General features: G+C 35.0%; 2 protein-coding genes and 1 long non-coding RNA gene across 3 annotated transcripts; all 3 read right to left on the bottom strand.

Annotated features, from left to right (window-relative positions):
- Positions 1-10,088: 10,088 nt before the first annotated feature.
- LOC114409704 lies at positions 10,089-13,759 on the bottom strand. The gene is made up of 10 exons (XR_003666187.1): positions 13,631-13,759; positions 13,381-13,548; positions 13,204-13,308; positions 13,033-13,105; positions 12,846-12,941; positions 12,261-12,768; positions 12,054-12,143; positions 11,769-11,853; positions 11,273-11,403; positions 10,089-10,611 (listed from the first exon to the last, which is right to left on the bottom strand). It is a non-coding gene; the product is annotated as an uncharacterized LOC114409704 (long non-coding RNA).
- A 1,354-nt stretch (positions 13,760-15,113) lies between these two features.
- On the bottom strand, positions 15,114-22,950 carry LOC114410812. Its single transcript, XM_028374735.1, has 3 exons — positions 22,666-22,950; positions 15,325-15,537; positions 15,114-15,221 (listed from the first exon to the last, which is right to left on the bottom strand). The coding sequence occupies exons 1-3, from the start codon at positions 22,948-22,950 to the stop codon at positions 15,114-15,116; spliced, it is 606 nt and encodes a 201-aa protein (XP_028230536.1).
- Positions 22,951-23,071: 121 nt separating this feature from the next.
- Positions 23,072-25,321, bottom strand: LOC114410811. Its single transcript, XM_028374734.1, has one exon. It carries the CDS (start codon positions 25,319-25,321, stop codon positions 23,072-23,074), a length of 2,250 nt encoding a protein of 749 aa, XP_028230535.1.
- Between the last annotated feature and the right edge of the window lie 339 nt (positions 25,322-25,660).

Genomic DNA, 25,660 nt, shown 5'->3' with positions numbered 1-25,660 from the left:
ATAATTCCTATATTCTGTAAGATTACTCCTACTAGGTACCCTACCTAGCCGAATACCTGATACCCCTTGAAGTATCAGGTAATCAACTTGGTCGAGTACTAGGACCATCCACAGTATTAGGTATTCAACTTGGCTGAATACCCGATACCCTTGTAGTATTAGGTACTCAGTCTGACCAAATACCTGACACCCCTTGCAATATCAAGTACTCGGTCTAGGCAAATACCTGATACCCCTATTAAGTACTTAGTCTGACCAAAGATTGAGCGCATCTCATCCGATCTTTGACAACTTATGTAAAGAAAGATTACCTAGATTAACTAGTAAAGAATAATTAAGGGAGAGATAAATTCCCTAATGATAATTATAGAGACATTACCAAAAAAAGGCAACCTTGGAAAAGAACCCATAGATCCAAGACCCACTAAGGTACATATAAGTAGTTATGTGAATATCGAGATAAACACACTCTTGATTCACATTTATTATCCTTATTTGTTGTTCTCAATCGAAACCTTACTTGAGCATCAGAATGTCTTTTGCAGGTACCTCACCCTCCGATTTGACAAGTACTATTTGGAGAAAGAGAAAAATCATTCAAATGACGCAAACAAGAAAGAGAGTTACTTGTCTACCCCATGCAGGTACAATTACTCTTTTAGTCATCACTATTTTAAATTAACTATTTTACTTATATTTAATGTTCTGTTAAAATTTAAAACAATGACAAAATATTAACATTTTAATAGAAAACAAAAAAAAATATTAAAATGAAACTTCTAATAACATAAAGGACCAAAATAAAACTTTTAAAATTTAATGTATCAAAATGGAGCTTTCAAAAACATAAAAGACTAAAATAAAACTCTTAAAACCGAATATACCAAAATGAAAAAAAATACAACAATATAATGAACTAAAAGTAATATTTAATCATAAAAATACTTTTTAAGTCTTCTTAACTTTGATCCAAACATACACCATGCTTACAGTTGTGGAAAACTATTCTAGTTCTTTTGGAACAAAAATTATGACCACAAATTATAAAGATGAGCATATTTCAAATGAATTGAGTGCTTATGACAGCCATCATATGTCCTTTCTTTTTCTCAATAAAGAATTTGAAAGATACACTTTGGAAATTATTGTGCTCTAAATGATTTTAGCACAAAAGATCACAACTTTCATCCAAAAGTTGTTCAATACCATCAATTCAGAAATTAATTACAAGGGCATTAAGCAATATACATCAACTTTTGCGGAGTACACTATTCCCACTTACTTATTGACATGTTTTCTAAACCGTGCGGGTTTCTCTTCAAAATAAAGACTCAAAGATGTATAAAATAAAACGGTGAATAATTTGTGAACATAAATTGTAAAGATCACTACATGCATCATGAGGGGCTGGTGAAGGGGAACAAAAGCAAAGTTATGGTAAATTTTGTGGTTAATAACTTAATGGTAGAATTGTCTATTTGATTACAGTCAAGAAAAATTGTTATTATTGATGAAATATTTCCCATATAATGTATTTCGTCATAAATGTCTATATTACCGATGGAATTTACCAACAAAGTGCACTCAGTGAGAAAATGTTTAAATTTTTTGATGGAATTTATCCACACACAAGTTTTCCGTCGTAAAGTATTAATTACCGATATATTTTTCGGACGGATTATGTTTCCGTCAGAAATTTAAATGTTATTGATGAATTTTTCCGATGGATTATGTTTCCATAGGAAATTTAAATGTTATCGATGAATTTTTCTAACGGATTATGTTTCCGTAGGAAATTTAAATACTACCGACAGATTTTTCCGATGGATTATGTTTCTGTCGAAAATTTAAATATTATTAACAGGTTATGTTTCCATAAGAAATTTAAATTATTTCCAAAATAAAAGAACCCAACCCTAATGAGGGACTCACTCAATGACTTCCCTTTTGGTGATTTTCGAACCCACTATCACGCCACCGTCGCACCAGCTCCACCATCGTCACACTGTCTTCGCACGAGCTCCACCACCATCATGCCGCCCTCGCACGAGGTTCCCAGGCCTTCGTTGCACATTGTCGTGCCATCCGCTCATCCACATCGTCGCACACGCCGTCACGAGGTTAGTGCTCTTATTTTTAATAATGTATTGTGAAAGTAAGCAAGTGTGTTGTTGCATTTCAATGTTTCCATTTTAATCTTCCGTAATAACTTGAGGCACTCGTGCTGATGAAATCATCTCTGGAGCAACATTGTTTTCAGGAATAGGAAGTGTAGCTAGCAACTGGTTGGCCACTTTGAGGCCACTCAGTCTTTCCTTTACCTTAGCCCTAAATGCATTTTGTTTTCCATTTACTTTTTGATGATTTTCTTACTTATGATCTATCTTATGTTTCACTGCATCACATTCAAATTTATTGGAAATTATGAAAGTATTATGCGTGTTATTATTCATAGGGTCCGTATAATTATCCTTGCTAGTGCTTCTTTCCATTTACATTGTTACCTTCAGACCCTTATTATTTGATTGATGTCGTTGTCCTTACTAGTGCTTCTTTGCTTGGCCTTTTGTCTCGTTCGTTTTGGGTTTAGATCATTATTACTCTTTGGGACTATGTTGAGACTTGAGAGATGGATGATGGCTTTTTTGTTAGTGGTCGATTACCTCACCAAATTAGACGTGAGATTGAAATTTGAGATCACAATTATACCTTCAAATATTAATTAAAGTTATGTTTGAATTCTCTAGTAGAATTGAAATTACAATTTTAAGAGCTAATTTTATGTAATTACAATATAGATAGTAAAATTAACCATTCTTACTTTTTAATTCACAGTTTCCATACAATTAAAACTAAATTTAATTTTCAATTCATTCTCTTTGAATCGTTATTCTTGGTTGCACCTTCATGTTTTGCAGTGGTTTATGTCTATTATTTTTGTTGTTTCTATCATTATTTTGAAAATCTTAACCAAAATTTGGCTTTAACTCAACCTGGTCAATCCTAAAAATTAGTTGACTGGCAATAAGTTGAAGTAGCCATAATCCCAAAAGTATTCTTTATTTTTCAAAGTCCAATATTTTATTCATAAAAGTTAATTAAAAGTGTAACTTTATAAACTTTTACAAACAAGCCATAGAGTAGAGAAGGTAGTATATATGTGACTTACATACTAGGAAAAAGTAATAAATTAATAACTAATATTTATAAGCCATTAAATTAATCCAATTAATATTCTAACTAACTTAATTTTTACTTTGCTGAAGTCTAACTAACCTAATCATACCAAGTTACCATTTGGTCATTTACCATAAAGCATTTTGATTGAAAAATAAACTTTTATATATGTCAAATTATATATATTTTAGATATATCAATTATTTGAAGTTATATTGCAATAAAAAAAATTTAAGTTAAAAAACAACTTAAAAAATAATTTAATTTTTTCAAATAATGTCTTTTGACCAATTAAAGAGTTAAATTAGTCTAAATACGTGCATGAGCAAGAACCGTTTATGAGCCTTAGATAGCAAGTGCAATAAAAATAGGAATGGAGTATGTTAGGTTAAGGTTTACGCTATTCAAAAAGTCTTTTAAATTTGATAAGTTAGTTTAAGTAATTATAAATAATATTTTTTTATTATTTTAATCTTTTATAATGTATTAACATCATGTATTTATTTATTCCTTTAAATACATATCAAACATGCTAACCTACATAAAAATTCTATATATAAGCTTATTAAATTAATGGAGAGACAAGATTAAAAGCCCAGCTATATATTAAAAACAACGATTCCGTAATTGAATACTATACAATTTTCAGAATATAAACACTAATCAGATAGTGATCAGTGCAAGAGCGAGGGAATCCATATGAATGTTATCTATTCACAAAACTTAATTTTAATTTCTACAAAATTGAGAAGTGCAGAACTTTACTAATAAAGTGGTTAGAAATTAGAAACCTTGGACCAGACAATCTCAGATAATTAACTCACTAGCTAGTCATGAGATCAATTACAAGAATCCAAACTAAAAAATATATATTACTATATATAACATATTAAAGTTAATGTAACAGCGATATCATCAACAATAACAGTGAGAAGCGCCGACAGCAAAGAATAAACCATTCCAAATATCCTGCGAATATGTTGATGATGCACTGTTTTCTCACCAAATTTGGTTAGATATCTAATTTTAATTCATCCCAATATTATATTTGATTAATTATTTGTAATATCACTATTATAAAAAGTAGTTTTAACATCGGCCTATTAACATCGATTTTGGATAAAACTGATGTTAAGTTAAATGCGGTGACATATTTGTAAATAAAGTATACTTCTTAGCATCGGTTTTTCAAAAAACCGATGTTAATGCATACATGTTAACATCGGTTTTTCAAAAATCGATGTTAACGTTAACATCTATGGATTAACATCGGTTTTTTTTTTTTTAAGAAAACCGATGTTGTACTTATAATTTAAAACATGAGAACGCAAGCCCTAGTACTTTCCTCGCACTCTGTTTTTCTTGTTCTTCCTCGCGCTTCGGTTTTCTTGTTCTTCCTCGCTTCTTCTTCTTCGCGACCTCACGGTACAGGCTTTTGTAACTGCACGTTACCCAGGTACAGCCTCACGGTATAAGGTTTTGTTCTTCGCGACCTCACGGTACATGATTTTGTTCTTCTTCTTGTTCCTGTTGTTATTTGTTTGTTTCTTCTCCTTTTCTTCTTCTTTGTAACTGCACGTTACCCAGGTGGTCACTGTAAGGAGGTTCGTGCTTGCAAGTTGCAAGGTGCTCAAGGTGGTGAATTTCAGTCCGTTGGTGTTCACAAGGTGCTCGCAAGGTGCTTCGTGCTCCCAAGGTTCCTATTTTATAATTTTGGTTATATCTGGTTTATGAGTATGGTTATGTAAATATTGTTATTTTGCTAGACGTGTAAGAGTAGAGTATGATTAGAACCTTTTTGGTTTATGAGTAGAGTGAATAGGCAATTTAGTCCTTTAGATTGTACCCATTTTGCATATTAGTCCCTAACTTAATATTAAATTCAAAATAGTCTCTATCTTTGCAAAAGTGTTACAAAATAGTCCTTGCGTTAAATTTTAAAGTAGCGCCGTTAGTGAGGTCAATTTTAGTGCCACGTGGACTATCCAACGTGGCACTAAAGGATGACGTGGCATGACACGTGGACGTGCCTCCTAAAAGATGCCATGTCATTTGATGATAACAAAACGAGTAAATAGGCAATTTAGTCCCTGACTTTGTACCCCTGTTGCATATTAGTCCCTAACTTAATGAAAAATTCAAAATAGTCCCTATCTTTTGCATAAGTGTTGCAAAATAGTACCTAACTTAAAAGATGCCGGAAATCGTGCTTAAAGTGTCCATGCATTGCAAAGGTTGTGCCTAGCACAATTTCTGGCGGCGCAGATTCCTCCTTGGATTCCTTGTCATCTTTTGATTCCTCTGGTTTTTTCTCTTCTTCATTTGCTTTTTTCTCCTCCACTTTGTTTTCCTCTGGTTTTTTCTCTTCCTATTCAAAACACACACAAAAAAAAAATCAGAACCCAGAATGATATATTGATGGTAATTGAAGAAAAAAAAAGGAAAAGAAAATGGTTATGCAGACCTCGTCCATTGGTGTTGACGGCTACAGAGATAAGGTTGTTGCTGTGGATTTTTGGTTCTTTTTATTTGTGCAAGTATGTGTGGGTTCTTTTTCGTATATATGCCTCAATTGGTTCAGAACCATCAAATTTGAAGAAGTCACTCATTCTATCATCATCAAATGATGTGACACTAAAATTGACCTCACTAACAACATTACTTTAAAATTTAACGAAAAGACTATTTTGCAATACTTATACAAAAGATAGGGACTATTTTGAATTTTTATTAAGTTAGGGACTAATATGCAATAGGGGTACAAAGTTAGGGACTAAATTGCCTATTTACTCGTTTTGTTATCATCAAATGACGTGGCATCTTTTAAGAGGTACGTCCATGTGTCATGCCACGTCATCCTTTAGTGCCACGTTGGATAGTTCACGTGGCACTAAAATTGACCTCATTAACGGCGTTACTTTAAAATTTAACGGAAAGGCTATTTTGCAACACTTTGGCAAAGATAGGGACTATTTTGAATTTAATATTAAGTTAGCGACTAATATGCAAAATGGGTACAATCTCAGGGACTAAATTGCCTATTCACTCTTTATGAGTATGATTAGAACTTTTTTGTTTGTTTATTTGTTATCTTATCTGAATGAGAATTGTGATTTCTGGAGGGGTAGATTGCTACTGGGCTTTGTTTGAGGGGTAGACTTATTAGGTTGCTTTTGTGTTAGAAAATAATAATCACCCCCACTAGAGAATGGCTTGATTGGTACTGGTCTTTGTTTGAGGGGTAGACACAGACATTGGCTTTGCATGATGAACAAAATTTGAGTTAGGCTTGTTTGTGGTTGGACTTTGGTATTGTTGAGGGTTGAAGTCAGATAAGTTGCTGTTTGGTGGACCTCAACTACTTGGACTCTATTAGTACTCTTGCTGGGGAAGTGGTTTTGGGCTATTTTTTCCCTCTTTTGGTTGCCACTGGTGTTGTTCCTCTCAATAGGGAGTTGTGGACTGACGGGTACTTCTCAATTATTACTGATATTGTTGGAGGAGTGTGGTTGAGGTGGTGGCTTCAAGCTGCTGCTGCAATGTCAAACATGGAAATGTTTGTTGCCGAAATGAGCAGTGACTCATTCCAGCTTCTAGGGATGGTAGAGAGGGGCATGTTACTTGAGTTCTTCGGCAAGAGGTCATGTTACGAAACCCCATATACTTGAATAGAATGAATATAGACAGTATTGAATGTGCTATAAACAAAGAGTCCTCCCAAAATTTACTTGGAGTAGTAAAATTCACTTAGAGTTTGTTAATCACTTAATTTATTATGGTTACTTGTTAGTGCTTATTAGTTAATATAGATAGGAGCAGTGAATTTTAAAACTACATGGTTGGTCTTCTACTTGTTTGCATATGAAATTTGAAAACTTGGCTGCGGGAAATCTAAAAGTTTGATGTCAACATTAGAAGCAATGAGTTGCATAATGCTTGAGACTTGAAGATGAGGAGGAATTATCATAGCAAGAATTTTTTTTTCCTTGCAAAATACTGGTAGAATGAGTAGGCACTCTTAATAGTGTTGGTAGGACGCCAATGATATGATGGGTTGCTAGTAAAAATCTATCAAGAAAATTACTATACAAGCCTAAACAAACCGCAAGCAATTTTATCTATCATAACTACTTAACTAGTTTTTTTATCGTCAATAGATCTCCTTAAAGAAGGTTACCCACCAAGTAGGATTTTAATAACTTAGGAGAATCAACCTCATTCATAGGAAGGATAAATTAACTACAAATCCTTAGTCATATATGTGGACTATCAGCATAGGCCCATCCAAATTTTATAGGCATAAACCGCAGGCAGTTTTATAATGTCAACTAATAAACTAGTACTTACCCAAGTGCCAAAGAGTCTCTTTGAGAGGAATGTTTCTCACCAAGCAAAATTTTAGTAGTATTAGGGAGAATCAATCCCCAAATTTATGGAGAGGATGAGTAAATTTTGTGTCATTAATTACTTGTGTCAATTCGCATTCACATAGCAAGAAAATATTGCTAATAGACAATGAAATCTCAAGTAGAGTTTCCTTTACGAGAAGAGCATATCAAGGATAACACTAAGTTGATTGTGAGTCCTTGTAGTCAAGTGATATTTGTCTTCTTCGTGGGGAATCATAATTAAAGAATGATTGATGACTGATATGGTATTTACCACAAGCACACACTAGCATGCTTTCATTGAAAAAATCATTCAAGTGGTCGAAGAAGAACAATTATTTGGTTTAGTTTTAGTTGAACGAACTAGAGTGTGAACACTCATTTCAACCTGAAAATGTAAACCGTTTGATGTAGATTCAATAGCAGTTCTACATATTTTACAGAGCTATCACAAAAAAATATTGAGAACGTGAAGGAGGAATCAAGATCTTTCAGTCATTTACTCAAGATAAATTCTACTAGTGGAGTAAATTCTCATTGGCTAATGCCTATTAAATAAGTTTTATCTTTTCCTTAGAGAAAAGGAACTACATAGCAATAGAATAGGCTATCATAAGATTTATGATAAACACTGATTTTAATCTTTTAACGAAAATAATTTTACTTTTATATAAATTATGTTACAACCTACTCCTTAAAGGATAAAACTTGAACTTGCTACCTTAAAAAGTAGAACTCGTGTTTTAGCTTGTGAATAATGGTTGGGAAGGAAACTACACTAAAAGTTATTATCGATAAAATCAATGAATACTTTATATCCGTAACATATTTTTTAAATGTTGTATGTTAAAAAAAACTTAAATACAATTTCTTAAGCACCTTCACTGAATGTTGTTGTTCTTGAGTCAGAATTGAAGTTTCATTAATTTAACAATTTCATTATAAATGATTATACTAAAGATTAAAATATACTAATATTTACGTGGTAAAACTTTAATTCTGATTAGAAAATAATGCTAAAAATATATAAAAAATTGCATCTAAGTTTTGTCATAGTTTAAAATAGTCATATCATGTTAGTCTTAAAAGCCAATATTTTAGTTTGGAGCTTACGAAAAAAAAATAAAGAATTGTTCCCTCCAAATTGGTTTCTTATAACGAATGATCACCATCATATTCAAATAACTAGCCAATTATATGTCAAATTATTTGCAGTTTGTCTGCTATTCTTGACAAGAAATATATGGAGATTTATTTATTTATTTTTTATATCCAAGAGATTATCTTTATTAGAAGAGATGGATGCTCACCTTGTCGCATTCTGGAACAAACAATTGCACACAAAGAACTAAGTAGGAGAGAACTTATTATCCATGTGTAAACAAATAAAACAAAAACTAAAGTTTACTCCTTTGTCTTGTATTTCCTCTCTGTTACCCACGTGAGGGAGTGAAAACAAGACAGTGTGGCATTTATACAAATTTTGTAATCTAGGAACAAATATAACACTCAGATCGAGACCAAGCTAAGTTGGACATGTTCTAGCACTGAACTCACTTTTAGAGACCCTTTCTCTTCCTTTATTTTTCAGTAGTTTTTTTATTTGGCTAGGCAAACTTTGAAGAACAAGTTGAATTGCTACCTTCATGACTGCTGTATCTGAAATTAAGAGGAAAAAAAAGTTAAATAGATGATCCATTGTAAGTAAAAGGTTAATTGGTGATGAAAAGTTCAATTTAAATACCTCATGAATATTCTGCTGCAAATCCAGAACAAAGTTTCCATAAGCTGTGAGAGGAATATCCAAACATACCCAGAGAAACCATCCATGTTTTGGTCCCAAAAAAATTTATCAGAAATAAAATACCATTGAAAAAGAATTTTTTTTCATGGAAATTTCATGGCAAGAATGACTTCATTCCTATAGAAGCCAAACTAAGGAGTTAAAACATAGGAAGTAAGACAGAGGAAAGTCATGCAAACTGTTTCTTTTGTAGCTTGAATTTTTTGTAACCTTGTAAAAAAGAAAGATAAATTTAATAACAATAAAATTTACAGATTTTATGAGGGAGGAAATATGAGATGTAAACCATATTTGAAGCAAGAAGTAAGGGAAGGAAAGTACATGTCAGCTACTTGATTGTTTCTCATATCACTTAATGTTGTCAAAACGTTGAACTATATGTATATATAAATGTATTGGCCATGTCCTGATCTGGTTTGTAGTTTTGACACGCTTATTTCGAACCTAATACATTGTTGTCTTTTAAATGTAGGTTGTCAAGGTTCATTAAAATACTTGGTATGTAGACAACACACTATCACAGAGATTGCTCCAAGTCATTGGTAAGCATAAGCTCTTGTCCATCAATATTTTCTTTGAAACATGTAATTCTCTCTTTGCAATTTTGTATCTTACTGAACCTCTCTGCACTTTTTGTGTCCAGAGTTCAAACTCGTTTTAGTCTATCATAAGTTGAAGCCATCTTGTCTACTGCTTGCTTTTGGGAACACAACTACAAAAAGAAGCTTCTACATCGGTTGAAAACCGGTATCTACGACGGGCCCCACACCGTCTTTGTTCCAGATGTCGTTGTATGTCGACAACAACGACATCGGTCATCATAGGACCCGTCTTTGTAATGCAAGAATACAACGTCAGTGGCTATAAAAGAACAGACGTTATAAAAAAGGATTCAACGACGCACATATTAGACAACCCGTCGTTGTTTTGGTCCATTTCAACGTCGGGTTCGCAAGACCCGTCGTTGTTTTGTTTCCTGTCAACATCGGTGGCGGGCGCACCACCGTCGTTGTTTTGGTCCATTTCAACGTCGGGTTCACAAGACCCGTCGTTGTTTTGTTTCCTGTCAACATCGGTGGCGGGCTCACCACCGACGTTGTTTGGTAGTATGTCAACGTCGGTGGTGTGTACACCGTCATTGTTGTTTGAGGTTTCAACGACGGTGGCTGGAGCACCCGTCGTTGTTGGTAAATAAGGCTATAAAGACGGGTTTTCATAAGGACCGTCGTTGAAGTATTTTGCCTGCTCACAAAATTTGGGTTATACCATTCAAATTTCAAAAAAAAAGCTACATTTATATACAGCAAACATATATAAATACATTTAAAGGATAAATAACACAATCATGCATCAACCAAAAGAAAAGGGATATCGACGGTGACACTCACAGTGAGAATGTTATAGGTGGTTCAAAGTTCATCAAAGCCTTTCATGCATGCATTGTTTATATATATGAAAATAAAACAAAACCAGATAGGGTATATATATATATAATTACCACTCGAGCCTATAAGCAAAGGGAGCAATGGACACAGTAGCAAAGAGTTGTCGATAAGCAACAAGGACAAGAGGGCTCATTCCAGATTCTATTGCAAGCATTTAAGTAATGTTCATCACTGCATAGACCAATTGCACAAGAACCAATTGCAAGTAGACCGGCACCCATATTAATTGTCTCTTTCTCACCCCTCAGTCTTAATTAGACCGGCACCCATATTAATTGCCCATATTAAAGCATTTAAGTGTTGTATGTGATGAATGAAATGCATGAGAGTGATGAAGTAACTTATAACTAGTTGATTCCAGTCATGTGCATGTCAACAAAATTTAATGATGCTTCTGATAGAAAACAAGGCAGCAAGTAGGGTTCACCGCGAATATTGAGAAGATAGATAGAACATACCTATATACAACTGCGTTGAACCATTGCTATTCATAGAAATTGTTACTAGTCTTCTGTGTTGGGCCAAAGATCAAATTTGCATCCTTTCAGGCCAAGCAGAATTTAACCTTCGTGCAAAATCTTCCACTTCCCTACAAGAAAAGAAACAAAGTCATCAAATGCAACATAAAAGACAAAACAAAAAAATAAACCACTCAACAATTAGCTGAGAAGATTATCCTCTTTCATAGGTTATATTTTGATATCACCATTCCAGAAGTTGTCAACTAAAATTAAATAAATGAATGAACTAGTACATAAGACAAATGCAACACGCTCAACACTGAAGTCAATTAAGCAAGACTCCTCTTGATTAATAATATTTTACATCTTATGCAATCAATGAAACATGCACTAAACCAGTCAGGAAGATTCTGCATTTCATCAAATGACGATATTAATTGCATGCAGCATTCAAAATATGAGAATTTCACCCAACTGCTTTAGCACTAATTACCTGAGCATGTGACAAACTCCTCAAGAACTCTCTTTAATCATATTTTTCATCCCCTGGTCCCCTTCCCTTGGAATCCCTGCAATCTCTTTAATCATAATAATGATAATATCAACCAAAATATTATTAGACTGAAAAAATGACACTAACAGTTGATATAATGTATGCCTAGCTGATCAATTCAACAATTCATGTAAGCCTAGCTAATCAAATTTTATAACTAGAACATTTTTCAGTTTCATGTATTAAGTTATAGTTCATGAATCCACAAACAAGGAGGAAACACACCTCTTCAATGCTTGTGCTGCTAGTCACTTTGCTGCTACTGAACTTTAGGAGCGGAATCCAAGCAAAAGCAAGGTCAAATGATAATATCATCTGCTCAAATGATAAAATCACTTATTATGGTAGATAATCCACATGTTGAATAACTAGTCTTCAACCCAAATTTAGGTATATAATAAACAAACAACAACAAAAGATTATCTCAATTACCTTCAAAATAACACTTGAGGCAGATTCAACCAAAATCTCCAGCCCCAAGGTAGCCATCAGTCATGCAAAAACAATGATACCCTGCACAGGAAATCTTATTAGTTATTAGCATGTACCTCTACCAAGCAACCATCCAATGACTGTGGACACTTCATTTGTTCACTTAACTGCTGCAGTGGCAAGCTTGGTGGTACTATAGCTGCACTAAATTGTTGCTGTGGTAATCAAATGCAGATGCAATGCAGTAGAAGGGGGTAAAGACAATATATTACTACAATTATATGAAATTGAGAAGATAATACTAAGAATAGAATATTAGTAGCATGACCGAAAATAAAATAGCCGCTGTGTCAAATAACATAACAATTGTCTCAAATACAGGGAAAAAAATACTCCAACGCCATCATTAGCCGTTTTGACTTATTGCTGTCTTTAAAAAAAATGTTGCCCATTTCTTTCGAATTGTGGTGATGATGCCGATGTCCAACGGTGTGTCATTAGCAAACCACTGCAAGTATTCATAATTGTAAGTTAGTACTGCAAATATAAAAATTCAGTTCCAATTGTACTGAAGTTTATGCATACCATGGACCAATCACTCTTTATGTCGCTGGCTATGATGTTCCAGATCCAATGCATTATGTAATATCCACATTCATAACAGCCGGTTTGAACGTGACTCTACATATGGAAAACATTTGAACATCGTATACATTACATAAGTTCATGACTTAACTAGACAACACTAACACATGGTACATAGCTGACTTACCTTTACTTCAATCCACTTTGGTGCAACTGCCTTAGTTTCAGGAGACAAGGTCTTCTTCAATTTTGTCATTACACTGCTTTTAAAAAACCACATCAACGCATATACAACAAAATGTCAATCAATAATGACCATTAAAGAAGGCTTGCAAAAAGTTATATGGTATGAGATAACCTATTAATTGTAGCTTTGATATGCATATCAGGTTTCCTACGCAAAGAACAGAACCAAACAACAACATGTTGCCTAGGACACAAAATTATGAGTTGCCAATGTTCCCTGCATGTCATTCACATTAGATACGTATACACCCAAACATCATTTGAAGTATGTTTGTTAAATAGCACTTACTGATGGAAGTAAGGTCCAATGTACACCTCTCGGTCAGATTCCTTAAGCCATCTTTCAAGATATTGTTCGCATTCGCTGCGTCTATCCTTTGAACAAACCAACGACTGTGGCTCAAGGAATGCATACATGAAACCTTGACTGAATATCTGACTCCACTCATGAATATACCTATTCACATGATTTGAAAGTATTGTAGTGGATCATGATATTGAATGAATGAGGAATGAGTTATATGAAGGAATTCACTTACATTAACCATAATTGTATGACAGATATGTTCAGACTTTTGTCTCCTGCTATTATTTCAATAACATCTGAATATGTGATGAATATCGATGTAGATGCATCTACAATTCCAAGAAATCTCCCATCAAAGGTGATTTGAAGTGGCTTGTCGTAAAGATCGAAACTGTACTTCATCAATTCACGCAACGGATCATCTGCGTTCACATTAGCCGGCTTCGGCACATGTGCATCCTCGTTGTGTGGAATACGTTGTGGATGCTACATGGTTAATGAAAGTGGGTGAGTATTTGTACTGTAATCTATGAATGTTTTACTTTACGTATGTCAAATGAAACATGTTACCTCATCTAATACAGCTTTCACAAGGTGTGTGGGCCAAGCTACAAATGTATTGACGGCCTGCTTCACATATTGTATTTCTGAGGTGGCATAGGGGACCTCAGCCTCAGGATCAATAACTGTTTCTACACTTACCCTGACAACATCATCTGCATATGCCACTGTGTGTATGATTGAATCCCCCTCCATTATTTTCCCCATGGCCACCAACCTTAAATGAACCATAAACAAAGCTTTTTTTAGTGCATATAAAACAAAAACTAAACCATGAACAAAACACAAACCAAACCCAACAATTACAGCTGCAAGAAAAAACAAAACTCCGATTCAATTGTAAGTAAGGTAATATTTCTACAAACCTTTGTGTACCATCGTTACGCTGCACAAACAGTCCCATCAATGGTATGGCATCAGCATCCTGTTCTTGTGAAGCCTGCGCATTGGTAACAGCATTACTTCCCTGTGTGCTGACACGCGCACCTAGTTGTTGTATGTCCGGCTGAATTTGGAGTGCCTCTTGGGATCCTTTATTTGACAACTCTTTTTTAATAGCCTCTTTCAATGCATTGGTCATTATTTCCAAGGTCCTTTTATTTTCCTCTTCTAGCTGAGTCCTCAATTCTTCCTTAATTTGACTCCTCAATTCTTCCCTAATCTGGCCAGTCATGTCTTCCCTAAGCCTTGCAACAACTTCATCTAGTTGTTGTTGGCTGATGGACGTGGACGAGCTGCTGCATGTCCTTGATGCCCTTCCGTAGTACTGAGTAATAGTGACACCTGAGCCTGCTGCCCGAACGCGACCCCCATGGTCAGGTCGTCCAATGGCAGTGTTCAGTATGTCTTGCCGACCATGGGGTACAAACGAACCCTGCGTTACCTGCTCTTCTAAGGAGTCCTACACAAAACAAGTGACAGAAAAATACACAACGTGCAGTCATTTTCATTACAAAATACTTAAACATATGAACATTGCAACATATTGGTGAACTTACTATTTTATCTGCAATTTCCTGTGCAGAGTCAGATGTCATATTGCCAACAGCCCTGGTCCGAGCAACCTTCCACTTAACATGCCTTTTTATTGGGGATGGGGGTTCATCAACACTTGCTGGATTTTCACTCAACAATGCTTCCTCTTGTATCCTTTTTCATTTCTGGTCTAACAATTTCTTCTCAAGCAAATCATATCCCCCACGTGAAAGTACGTGAGGGCAGTCGTTGTGTTTTTGAATTGATTGTGCTCGTTTCCTAATACCCTGTAATGTGACATACATAATTGTGGAGATTTTTTTGAAATTAAAATAATCAAATTGGCAAAAAAATATTCATTTGAAGTTACCATAAACAGATTCAACTAACCTCCCAGTTAGGTGTCAGGCGGGTTTCTTCAAATTGTTTCCACGCTTCAGGATCTAGTCCATATTTTGTCACAACATCCTGTGTTTGTTGACCTTCAGTCTTAGCAAACACAAATTTGCTAGTCAATGTGGACTTAAATTGCCGCCATCTCGTCGCTACTGTTGACATAACCTTCGTCTTCACCTTCGTAGCTTCTGCGATATCAAACTTTGCCTACATAACCAGGTGTCAAAATTTGTGGAAAAAGGCAGCCAAATGTATATCATTATACAATACTAGCAATCAACAATTTAATGACAATGTTCTGCCATAATACCCCAAGTAAAGCAAAAGCATCCAATCAGCATATAATGTAAGTTTACCATGCAGTCACAGCCATCAAATTTAATATCCAAATTGAACAAATAATAAATGAAAAAAAATATTGTGACACTCACTAATAACAGTTATTGCCTTAAAGTATGAATTCCTAGAAAAACTTCTTTTCATGGTTTGTTAAGAACATGCTTCAGCCTTCGCACAATTTGAGTTTTTATCAATGATGTTATTGATAATTCTTAAGTAATTTGAAATCATTACTAAAACATTGATTTCTCATGTTTTCTGTACAGTAGTTAAAACAACAGAGTAATAATCAAAACTTATGGCATACGCAGATTATTCACTAATAAAACAAAAGAAAAGTCGGTGCAGGTGATTAGTGAATTCATCTTCCAACTATGCAGATAGTATTTGCTGTTTTCCAAAATTTGGGTGCTAGAATTTCATGGTTCAATCACAAATTACCTTTATGCTGATGTTGTTATCACAAATTACCAACTATGCATTATAATTAATTTGTGGACATCATACCACCTATTTAACACCTAACATCTAATTAAATATTGAGATACATGGTTAAAAAATATAAATATAATAAACTATATGATGTGATAGAAGAAGAAACAAAATATAGTCAAAGTGTTTAAAATAGAAGAATACCTACCTTTTATTACAAATTTAATAAAATATGAAGAGGTATTTATCTCTCACAAGGCGACAAAAAAGGTCTGAATGTATGCTGTAAGAGGTATTTACGTTTGGTGCCTAATTATCTCCGAAGAAACATGTCTTAAATTAATTCAAAATCTTAGGTAAAATAAGCCAAGAAATTGACACATAAAAAAACCAAAAGCTGGTAATAGAATTGCAAAAAAAAGGACCAGTAGTGCTAGTATTGAAAATTTGATTTCAGCTATGTACAAACAGGTTATTCAACCAAGAAGCAATGTGCCCTTCAATCCAAAAACTTCCTAAAAATGAATCTGAAATCCACAAATAATGCACTAACAACAAATCTACACATTTTGCAAGCAAGGAAAGTTCACAAGCCTAGGCATCATGACTCCAATCAAATGTCTCAGCAATTAACTTCAAACCAGATAAGCTTAGTAGCAACAGAATTAAAATTCTTTGAATTCGAAGCAGAAACCCCATCCTGTTTCGAAGTAGTCTCACTCTGACCTAAAATGTGGAATATCTTCCACTCCCAAACCTGCTGGAGCTACCAGATACTTGTTCAGCTGAATTAGAACTATGTTCCGTCCCATCAACATCTCTAAGAAATTCAGGCTCCTTAGTGGTAACCATGAAGTCCATCAAGTTGCGGCTGAACCCCAAATCAGAATACACCCTCAAGGCATCCTAGATATGAAAATAGATACTACTAGATATAGCAGTGGCAGAACATTAAAAAAACTGATATATTGAATAATATCACAATAAAGCACCCATATATATGTTCATATCCTCTACTGTCAAATCAGACAAAGAACTCATATGACTGTGGCTCATTCCTTATGCAGTAGCCATAAAGCCAAATGAAAACAAGCTAAGACTAAGGCCTAATGATTTAAAAAAATAATACATTAAAGTACATGCTTCCTTTACTTATTTTGACAGTCTCATGCTATCATATATAAACATATTATGTATAAACATAATATTTTGACAGTCTCATGCTTCCTTCATTTTTTATTTTCCATTCAGCTACACGTGTTTTATTTTTGTATCCTTATACAAATTAAAGGAATTGTAATTAAAAATGTATGTGCCTGGTAAAATAATTGTTGCAATGGCATGTTGAAGAGTTATACAGTATCAGAGGCAAAGAAGTTAACATAGACAATCAAAGGCTTGAGAAGGGAGATTATAGTGAAGTCAAATGAATCACTGCAGCCCAGGTCTAATTCTAATTCTTAATTATGTCAGGGAGATTATAGTGAAGTCAAAGGAATCACTGCAGCACATGTTAAAAATTGTGTTATTATAAATTTATTAATATTTATAAAATTAAGTTAAAATTTAAAATGATACGTATCATAATTTGTGATTAGCAAGTACTTTATATTATCAGTAGATCACCTTTAAATTCATATTTATATTTAAAAAACGACCTAAGTAGATTAACAAAATTAGATATTGAAGTAAAATTGTAATTAAAAAAATACCACATAATTTAAAAGTTACATTTTAAATTACTTGTTTAGCTGTTATTCCTTATGGTTCGAGTAATAATAACGATAACAATTCAGCCTGAATTGTTTCAGATTAATTTTCTTTTTTGCAAAAAACAAATACGGGAACGAGCAACAATTTGAAGGTTGTACATTCAGGAACTAAAGAATTCAAAATAGCTAGTAATAAGAGGGATTTGTTTTTGGGATTTTCTGAGCACCAATAGCGGGTACGCTAGAAGCTTGCACTTGAGGAGGGAAGCATATTGGCAGCTAATGAACAACTTTCTTAACTATTTGCCGTTCAGATTTGACTGTTTCTTTTGGTAATATGTAAATATAAATAGTATAAGGCTATGGCTTATGGACATGGTCTTTTTGACCCCTAACAATCTTAGAAGTCAATATAGACCATGTTTTTACGCCATAGCTTATACTATTGTGATGTACATATTAACAAGAAGAACCAGGAAAGTCTGAAGGACAAGTAGTTAAGAAAGTTGTTCATTATCTGCAAACATCCTTCCCTCCTCAAGTGCAAGCTTCTAGCGTACCCGCTATTGGTGCTCAGAAAATCCCAAAAACAAATCCCTCTTATTACTAGCTATTTTGAATTCTTTAGTTCCTGAATGTACAACTTTCAAATTGTTGTTCGTTCCCCTCTTTGTTTTATGCAAAAAATGAAATCAATATCAAACAAAACATGCATACAATTGTCATCGTTATTGCTACTTGAACCATAAGGAATACCATCTAAAGAAGTACTTCAAAACGTTTATTTATTTTTTTTGGTATTTTTTGAATTACAATTTGACTTCAATATCTAATTTTTTAATGTACTTAGGTGGAGGATGTTGACGAAGAGAACGAGAAGGAAGAAAGTAATTTAAAGAAGATTAAGGAAGTGTCACATTTTTTTTTCCTTAGCAAGGAAGTGTCACATGAATGCTCGTTGGTGAACAAGCATAAGGCCATTTGGATGACAGAGCCTTAGGAGATCACAAAGGAGGAGTATTATGCTTTCTACAAGATTGACTCCAATGACTGGAAGAGCATTTGCCTGTGAAGCACTTCTCAGGTGAGGGACACTTATGCCTGTAAGCCTATCCTCTTTGTTCGTAAGAGGGCACCTTTTGACAAGTTGACACAAGGAAGAAGCCTAACAATATTAAGCTTGGTGTGATTTAAACAAGGAAATAACTTAAGACTTGCAATTGTAACTTACCTCTTCATCTCTTTTATGTTAAAGTTGTTGACATTGTGCATGGCACAATAAACAAGGAAATAATTGCTGCCTGCTCGTACAAAGATGCTGCTTCCAAGGATTCTGCAGACGATTTTGTGATGTCCCCACCACAAACTGGTAGACATGAATTTTTAGCATGCTAAAAATTGTCCTACCCCACCCCAGCAACTGCAAGATTTAAGTTCTATTGGAACAGTAAATACAGGGCTGAAAACTGTAAATAAGACTGATAAACTTCTGCACCCTATGAAGATTTTAGTTTCTAACATTCTGTTCAATACTAAATTTCATATACCAGAAGTTAGGTTTGACTAATCTTTCTGGATTCTATATGGTGAGGATGACCAAGTAACTGTTAAATCAATCAGCAAGCAACTCCATGATGTGGTGTGGACTCGAGCTTAGATAAGACACTAGAGTTGTATACATGAATATGTTGTATGTTTCTATTGCAGGTAGAGACACCTGAAAATTTGAAGTTTGTGTTCTCAAACAATATCAATGACCTTTGAAATATTGTATAGAAAGTAGAAATAATAAAACAAGGATTTGTTTCTTTGCTGACCCAAATAATGTCTTCGAAGAGGCCAAAGAAGTCTTGTTTGGGAAATATTTTAGGAAGGCCCTTTCAATAATTGTTATTTGATTAATTTCATGTTTGTTCTCTAAGTTCTCTTATACCATTTGAAGCCAGAGAAGATCTGAAGTAAACTTTTGTTTTGCAAACTTTAGCTTCCTTGACTCAGATAACAAAAACATATCCTTAAATTACTGAAGCAGATTGGCATAATTTACTTGAAGCAGACTAATGAATTCAAGATACAAGGAACTTTTGCCAAGCTTAAAATTAAATTATGTGGGAGCAGAAACAAAGTTAATTTTTGAAACATAAGAGGCTAAGAGGTTTGAAAGTAAGATTTTAATAGTGCAAAGGGTACTTGCATGATAGTACCATAATCACTGGTCTACCAATCTTAGTGCAGGATTTTTAAGAATACCTTGATATGTGTATTATAACCATTCCTGTATCCACACTCTATCCATGGTCAGAATTAGGTCTACCTGGAATCTAATCTGATCTCTAATTTGTACCTTATCTAGTACCTCTGGTACTCTTTAATATATATATTTTATCTTTCCTGTATCCACACTCTATCCATGGTCAGAATTAGTTATCTCCAACTCTTATTCTATCCCTTCGTTTCATCTTTCAAATTCTTATTAAAATATTAATTGTACCTAGTTGTTGAATATCTAGAGTAGACTCAGTAGTTTAAAATAAAATTTATAAATTGAAAGTCCAGGTGAATAAAAACAATATTTTAGGAAAATATAATTAACTCATTTGCGAAAAACAAGAAAAGGAAAGTTGATGATTGAAATATTTTCTCGCTGGAGCATATATAGCTGTTAAACAGAGACGTATGCTTAAGAAATAAAATAAATTCTGATAGACCTGGGACAAATTAGTTTTTCTATTTGTTACAATATCCTAAAGCATAATAGCATGAGTAGTAACTATCAAAGAAAACGACTGCAATCGGAAGTCAATAGGTATTTGTTAGTAGCAGTTAAGATCATATTGGTCCAGAAACAACTGGATAAAACTAGGAGAACTAGTATTTGATGTTAAACATGTAGCAAGAAATTCTCCCCTACACACATCTATAAGGTTCATATAAAAGAGCTTGTTGTAGCTACAAAATATAGATCCTGTGTTGCTGGAGGATTGTTACCCCTAAATTGACAAGTTTTAGCCACGTGGGGACATTAAGATGAAGAGCCATTGGGTTTGAACTTGGAGTTTAAATTATTGGGCCAACCTACTGTCTGATTTGCCTGTCTAGTGAAATTGATGGAAGTTCTGGGTTACACTCATTTTAACTAAAAATTCTTGGGCCCTAGGACATACCAAACACACGCCGCTCTTTCAGACCGATAAAGAAAAAAATCAGGGTTTTGTTTGTTTGATGTTTTTTTTTATAAATAATTTACAGTTTTATAAAATTTTAACAGATTCAAATGTCCAAGAATTGTAATGAGGCCTTGCTGGGCAAATGGGGCTGGGAATTGGCGACTAATCAGAATCACTTTTGGCCCAGAATTGTAATGTCCAAGTATGGTGGCTGGAATGCTCTGATTCATGGGAGAAACTCCACAGCTTTCTCTAAGTGGTGGAAGGACTTAAAATCTATTTTCCAGCAGCAGCACACTAATAGGCTGTTTTATAATTTGTGTTGGAAGTTGGGTAATGGGGCAAAAATCAGGTTCTGGAAGGATAAATGGAGAGAGGATGATTTAACTCTTCAAGAAAAATACCCTACTTTGTATCAAGTGAGCTACCAGCAGGATTCTTCTATCAGCCTAATGGGAATTCTTGTTGATAATAAATGGGAATGGAGGATGCAATGGAGGAGAAATTGATGCTGAGATTGATGCTGTCTAGATTTGCCCAACCAGTATGGACTCCCTTATTTGGAAGGTTGATCCTAGTGGAGCCTATTCCACAAAGTCAGCCTACAATATCCTCAAGAATGATGGCAGATCTGTTAATGACGACAGAGCTTTTAAGATTATTTGGAATCTGAAAATCCCCCCAAGAGCAATTGCCTTCTGTTGGAGAATTTTCATTGTTATTAATCAACACATTAAAAAATAGAAATTACATATTAAATTATTATTGACTAATTTTACGAAAGAAACAGATTGCCTTCTGTTGGAGAATTTTCAGAAACAGATTGCCTACTAAGGCTAACTTGAGAAAGAGACACATCACTTTGCCTTCGTATAGGTGCCCGTTATGTGATAGTGAAGAGGAAGATATTGGCCACATCATGTTCTCATGCAGAATGACTAGGAATTTATGGTGGGAGGCTTTGAGATGGGTCAATAGAGTGGGCCCTTTCCCCATTGAACATAAAAATCATTTTATGCAATTCTCTCATTGGAATCGCAAAAGCTTTATAGACAATAGATGGGTGATAAAAATGCTATTAAGTGTTAACTGAGTTTGTATAATTCTAAGTGTTTGTAAAAAACAAAAAAGAAAAGAAGTTCCTATTAATCATAATATTTGGAGGGCCACTGGATTATGTGGATTGGAAAGCAATGCTTTATTTGGCGGTGCAAGTGGGTAGGCAGCTATTGTCATAGTTTTAGGAAATTTGGGATGTTTACAGTAGCATAAAAAATAATATGCATTACCCTATTAAGTATTTAAGGATAAAAATACTACCCCTGCTCCCTAACACAAAACCCATGCCAATTTTCATTTGTTTAAGTTATCAATTTAAATTTGTGAACTTATTATACACATGATTTGTTCTGGTCTCTAACTTTGATCTGACAATATTTGTTCTCAACCTCATCTAACTAACTAATATTCATGTTTAAAATAAAAACTGCCCTTGTGCTGTTCTTTACAAATATAGGAGTCTAGGATAGTGATTAACTATTCAAATAAAGGACAAGTCATTTAAAATAAAGGGCATGAAACACATGTAGAGATTATAAAGGACAACTATTTGTTATAGTCAATTATGTTTTTAACAGAAAAATTGATTCTTAATTCAAATATTGTAATTGGTATGAAGGACTTACTAGAATGTCATTCCACACAATCTCCTTTAGCGTTTCAGGTACGTCTTTCCAATTATTGTGGATAATGGGAACCTTTTCTCGCGCCACTACGCCTAGGTAGCTGTGGAACTTTTCACGCATCGGTCCGGATGCTCTCCCGGTAGCGGGATCCACATAAACAGCCGGTCTGGGCTGATCCACGGTTCTTAATGTCAATGTTCTCAGCCGTGTTGTTGTTCTACTCCTCTTGGAAGTCGCCTCTGATTGACCATCGGACTGCGGAGGAGACGTCGGATCTGTGGCCATGATCCTGTAAATAAAATACACAATTAATATTAACGATTACATTTAGACATTAACAAAAGCAAAGGCGTAATACTAACATAATCATTATATTTACACATTAAACAAAGCATTACTTTCGCACTCAGCCTGTAGGGATGTTTTCCCATAGACCTTCATCATGATCTACACGATTTGCATGTCCATCATCCACTTCATCAGCTTCATTCATTGAAGGCAATTGTTTTGAAAAACTAGACATTTGACCAATGTCAAGGGTTGACTCATCATTATGGTAATTCATTCCACTTGGTCTTCCTTGCAGAGCCACAGACAAACTTGAATTACATGGATCTTGTACATAGAAAACTTGTCTGGCTTGTGCTGCCATAATGAAAGGTTCGTCTATATATGCCACCTTACTAAGGTCTACCAAAGTAAATCCCAATGGATCTTGAAACACACCTGTTGTCCCGTTCACCCACTGACACTTAAAAACAGGCACTCTAAATGATGTATAATCAACCTCCCAAATTTCTTGAATGACACCAAAGTAAGACATGGATGCTCGAATGGGGTTGTTATCCGATGTACTGGAAAAGTGCTCCGAATCAGCATCAACACAGACCCCACTGTTTTGTACCGAACTTTTATCATCTTGGGACTTTGTGTAGAATGAATAATTGTTAATGTCATACCCCTTCCATGTAGGGACATTCAAATTTGGGCCAATGGCTAACAATGTGAGTCGTCTGGAAACACTTTTATCAGCAAGTATTGTTTGTCTAAACCAATTTATGAAAGTTTTGTTGTGCTCTTGCAATACCCTCATCATGTTCATTTTGGGGTGACTATCTCTAACATGTTTTTTGTGAGCCTCTATGTACGGAAACACCTCTGTTGTGTTGTTTAATATATACAAATGTGCTTGTGACACGTCATGTCTAGTCATTGTCACAACATTGTATCCACGAGTACCCTTGCCGGCTATTGGCTGGTCATGCCGGGATGCAGGAACACCGACAGGTTTCAATGAGTCAATGTACTGTGAGGCAAACTCAATGCATTCTTCAGCAACGTATCTTTCCACTATTGAGGCCTCTGGTCGATGTCGATTCTTCGTATAACCCTTTAAGACCTTCATGTACCGCTCAACTGGATACATCCATCTAAAATACGTAGGACCACAACACCTTATTTCCCTTACCAGATGAACAACTAAGTGTACCATAATGTCAAAAAATGAAGGAGGGAAAAACATCTCCATTTGACAAAGGACAACGACAACCTCATCTTCCAAAGCATCCAACTGTTTAGGGTCAATGACCTTGGCACATATAGCATTAAAAATGAAACACAAGCGACTGATTGCAACACGGACCTTCTCAGGCAATGTTCCGCGGATTGCAACAGGCAAAAGTTGTTGCATTAACACATGACAATCATGTGATTTCAAGCCAACCAACTTAAGCTCATTCACAGACACAAGACTCTTGATGTTTGAAGAGTAGCCTTGTGGGACTTTGATATTACGCAAGCATTCACAAAAACTTCTCTTTTCAGCTGTTGACATTGTGTAACAGGCTGGGGGCAGATATGTCCTGTTACCTTTTGAGATAGGATGCAACACTTGACGTATACCCATGTCAACCAAGTCTTGACGACACTTGAAACCATCCTTTGTCATGCCTTTAATGTTTAGGAGGGTCCCAATTAAAGAATCACAAACATTTTTCTCGACATGCATGACGTCTATACAATGCCTAACATGATGATCGGACCAGTACGGAAGATCAAAGAAAATAGACTTCTTTTTCCACATGTTTGAAGTGGATGATGGTTTTTTTTGGGACTTGCCGAACATATTTACGACATCCTTGACCCGCTGATATACTTCATCACCAGTTAATGGATTTGGCGCGGTTTCATGTTCTTGACTTCCATCGAATGCCTTCTTCAAGCGTCGATACGGATGATACTGTTTGAGAAATCTTCGATGCCTAGTATACACAGTCTTCTTTCCATGTTTAAGTTGGCGGAAACTAGTATTCTGCTCACATATAGGACATGCGTGATGTCCTTTGACACTATATCCACTTAAATTTCCGTAGGCTGGAAAGTCATTGATGGTACAAAAAACCATTGCACGCAACTTGAAAGCATGCTGCAAATTTGCGTCCCATACATCAACCCCTTCATCCCACAATTTCCGCAAATCGTCAATTAACGGTCTTAGATATACGTCAATATCATTACCTGGTTGTCTTGGACCAGCTATCATCATACTCAGCATAACATACTTTCGCTTCATGCACAACCACGGAGGGAGATTATAAATGAACAGCAAAACGGGCCACGAGCTATGGTTAGTAGTTAAGGTTCCAAATGGGTTCATTCCGTCCGTTGCAAGACCAAGCCTTAAATTTCTAGGCTCGGCCCCAAATTCAGGATACAGACGATCAATTGCCTTCCATTGCGGGCTATCTGCAGGATGTCGCATCAATCCATCTGATTTTCTAGTATTTGCATGCCATATAAGGTTCTTTGCATCTTCCCATTAGCAAACAACCGTTTAAACCTTGGTATTATTGGGAGATACCAACACACCTTTGCTGGACGGCGGTCGGCGTCTGAGACTAGTACAGTAGAATCTCCGTTGGTCGGTCTGTACCGAGAAACCCCACACACAGGACAGTAATCTAGTTCAGCAAAATCATCTCTGTACAAAATGCAG

This window comes from Glycine soja, chromosome 4 (assembly GCF_004193775.1).
Source record: "Glycine soja cultivar W05 chromosome 4, ASM419377v2, whole genome shotgun sequence".
Lineage (NCBI taxonomy): Eukaryota > Viridiplantae > Streptophyta > Magnoliopsida > Fabales > Fabaceae > Glycine > Glycine soja.
This window is presented reverse-complemented; position numbering and strand designations above follow the sequence as displayed.

What these genes read in the sequence shown, in the direction of transcription:
- LOC114410811 (XM_028374734.1), bottom strand. Translation starts at nt 25,321, where the DNA reads ATGAACCCATTTGGAACCTTAACTACTAACCATAGCTCGTGGCCCGTT.
- LOC114410812 (XM_028374735.1), bottom strand. Translation starts at nt 22,950, where the DNA reads ATGGCCACAGATCCGACGTCTCCTCCGCAGTCCGATGGTCAATCAGAG. An exon ending in TTGTGTGGAATGACATTCTA is followed by an intron (nt 15,538 to 22,665) that starts GTAAGTCCTTCA and finishes CTGGTTATGTAG; the next exon opens with GCAAAGTTTGATATCGCAGA. An exon ending in GCCTGACACCTAACTGGGAG is followed by an intron (nt 15,222 to 15,324) that starts GTTAGTTGAATC and finishes GTCACATTACAG; the next exon opens with GGTATTAGGAAACGAGCACA.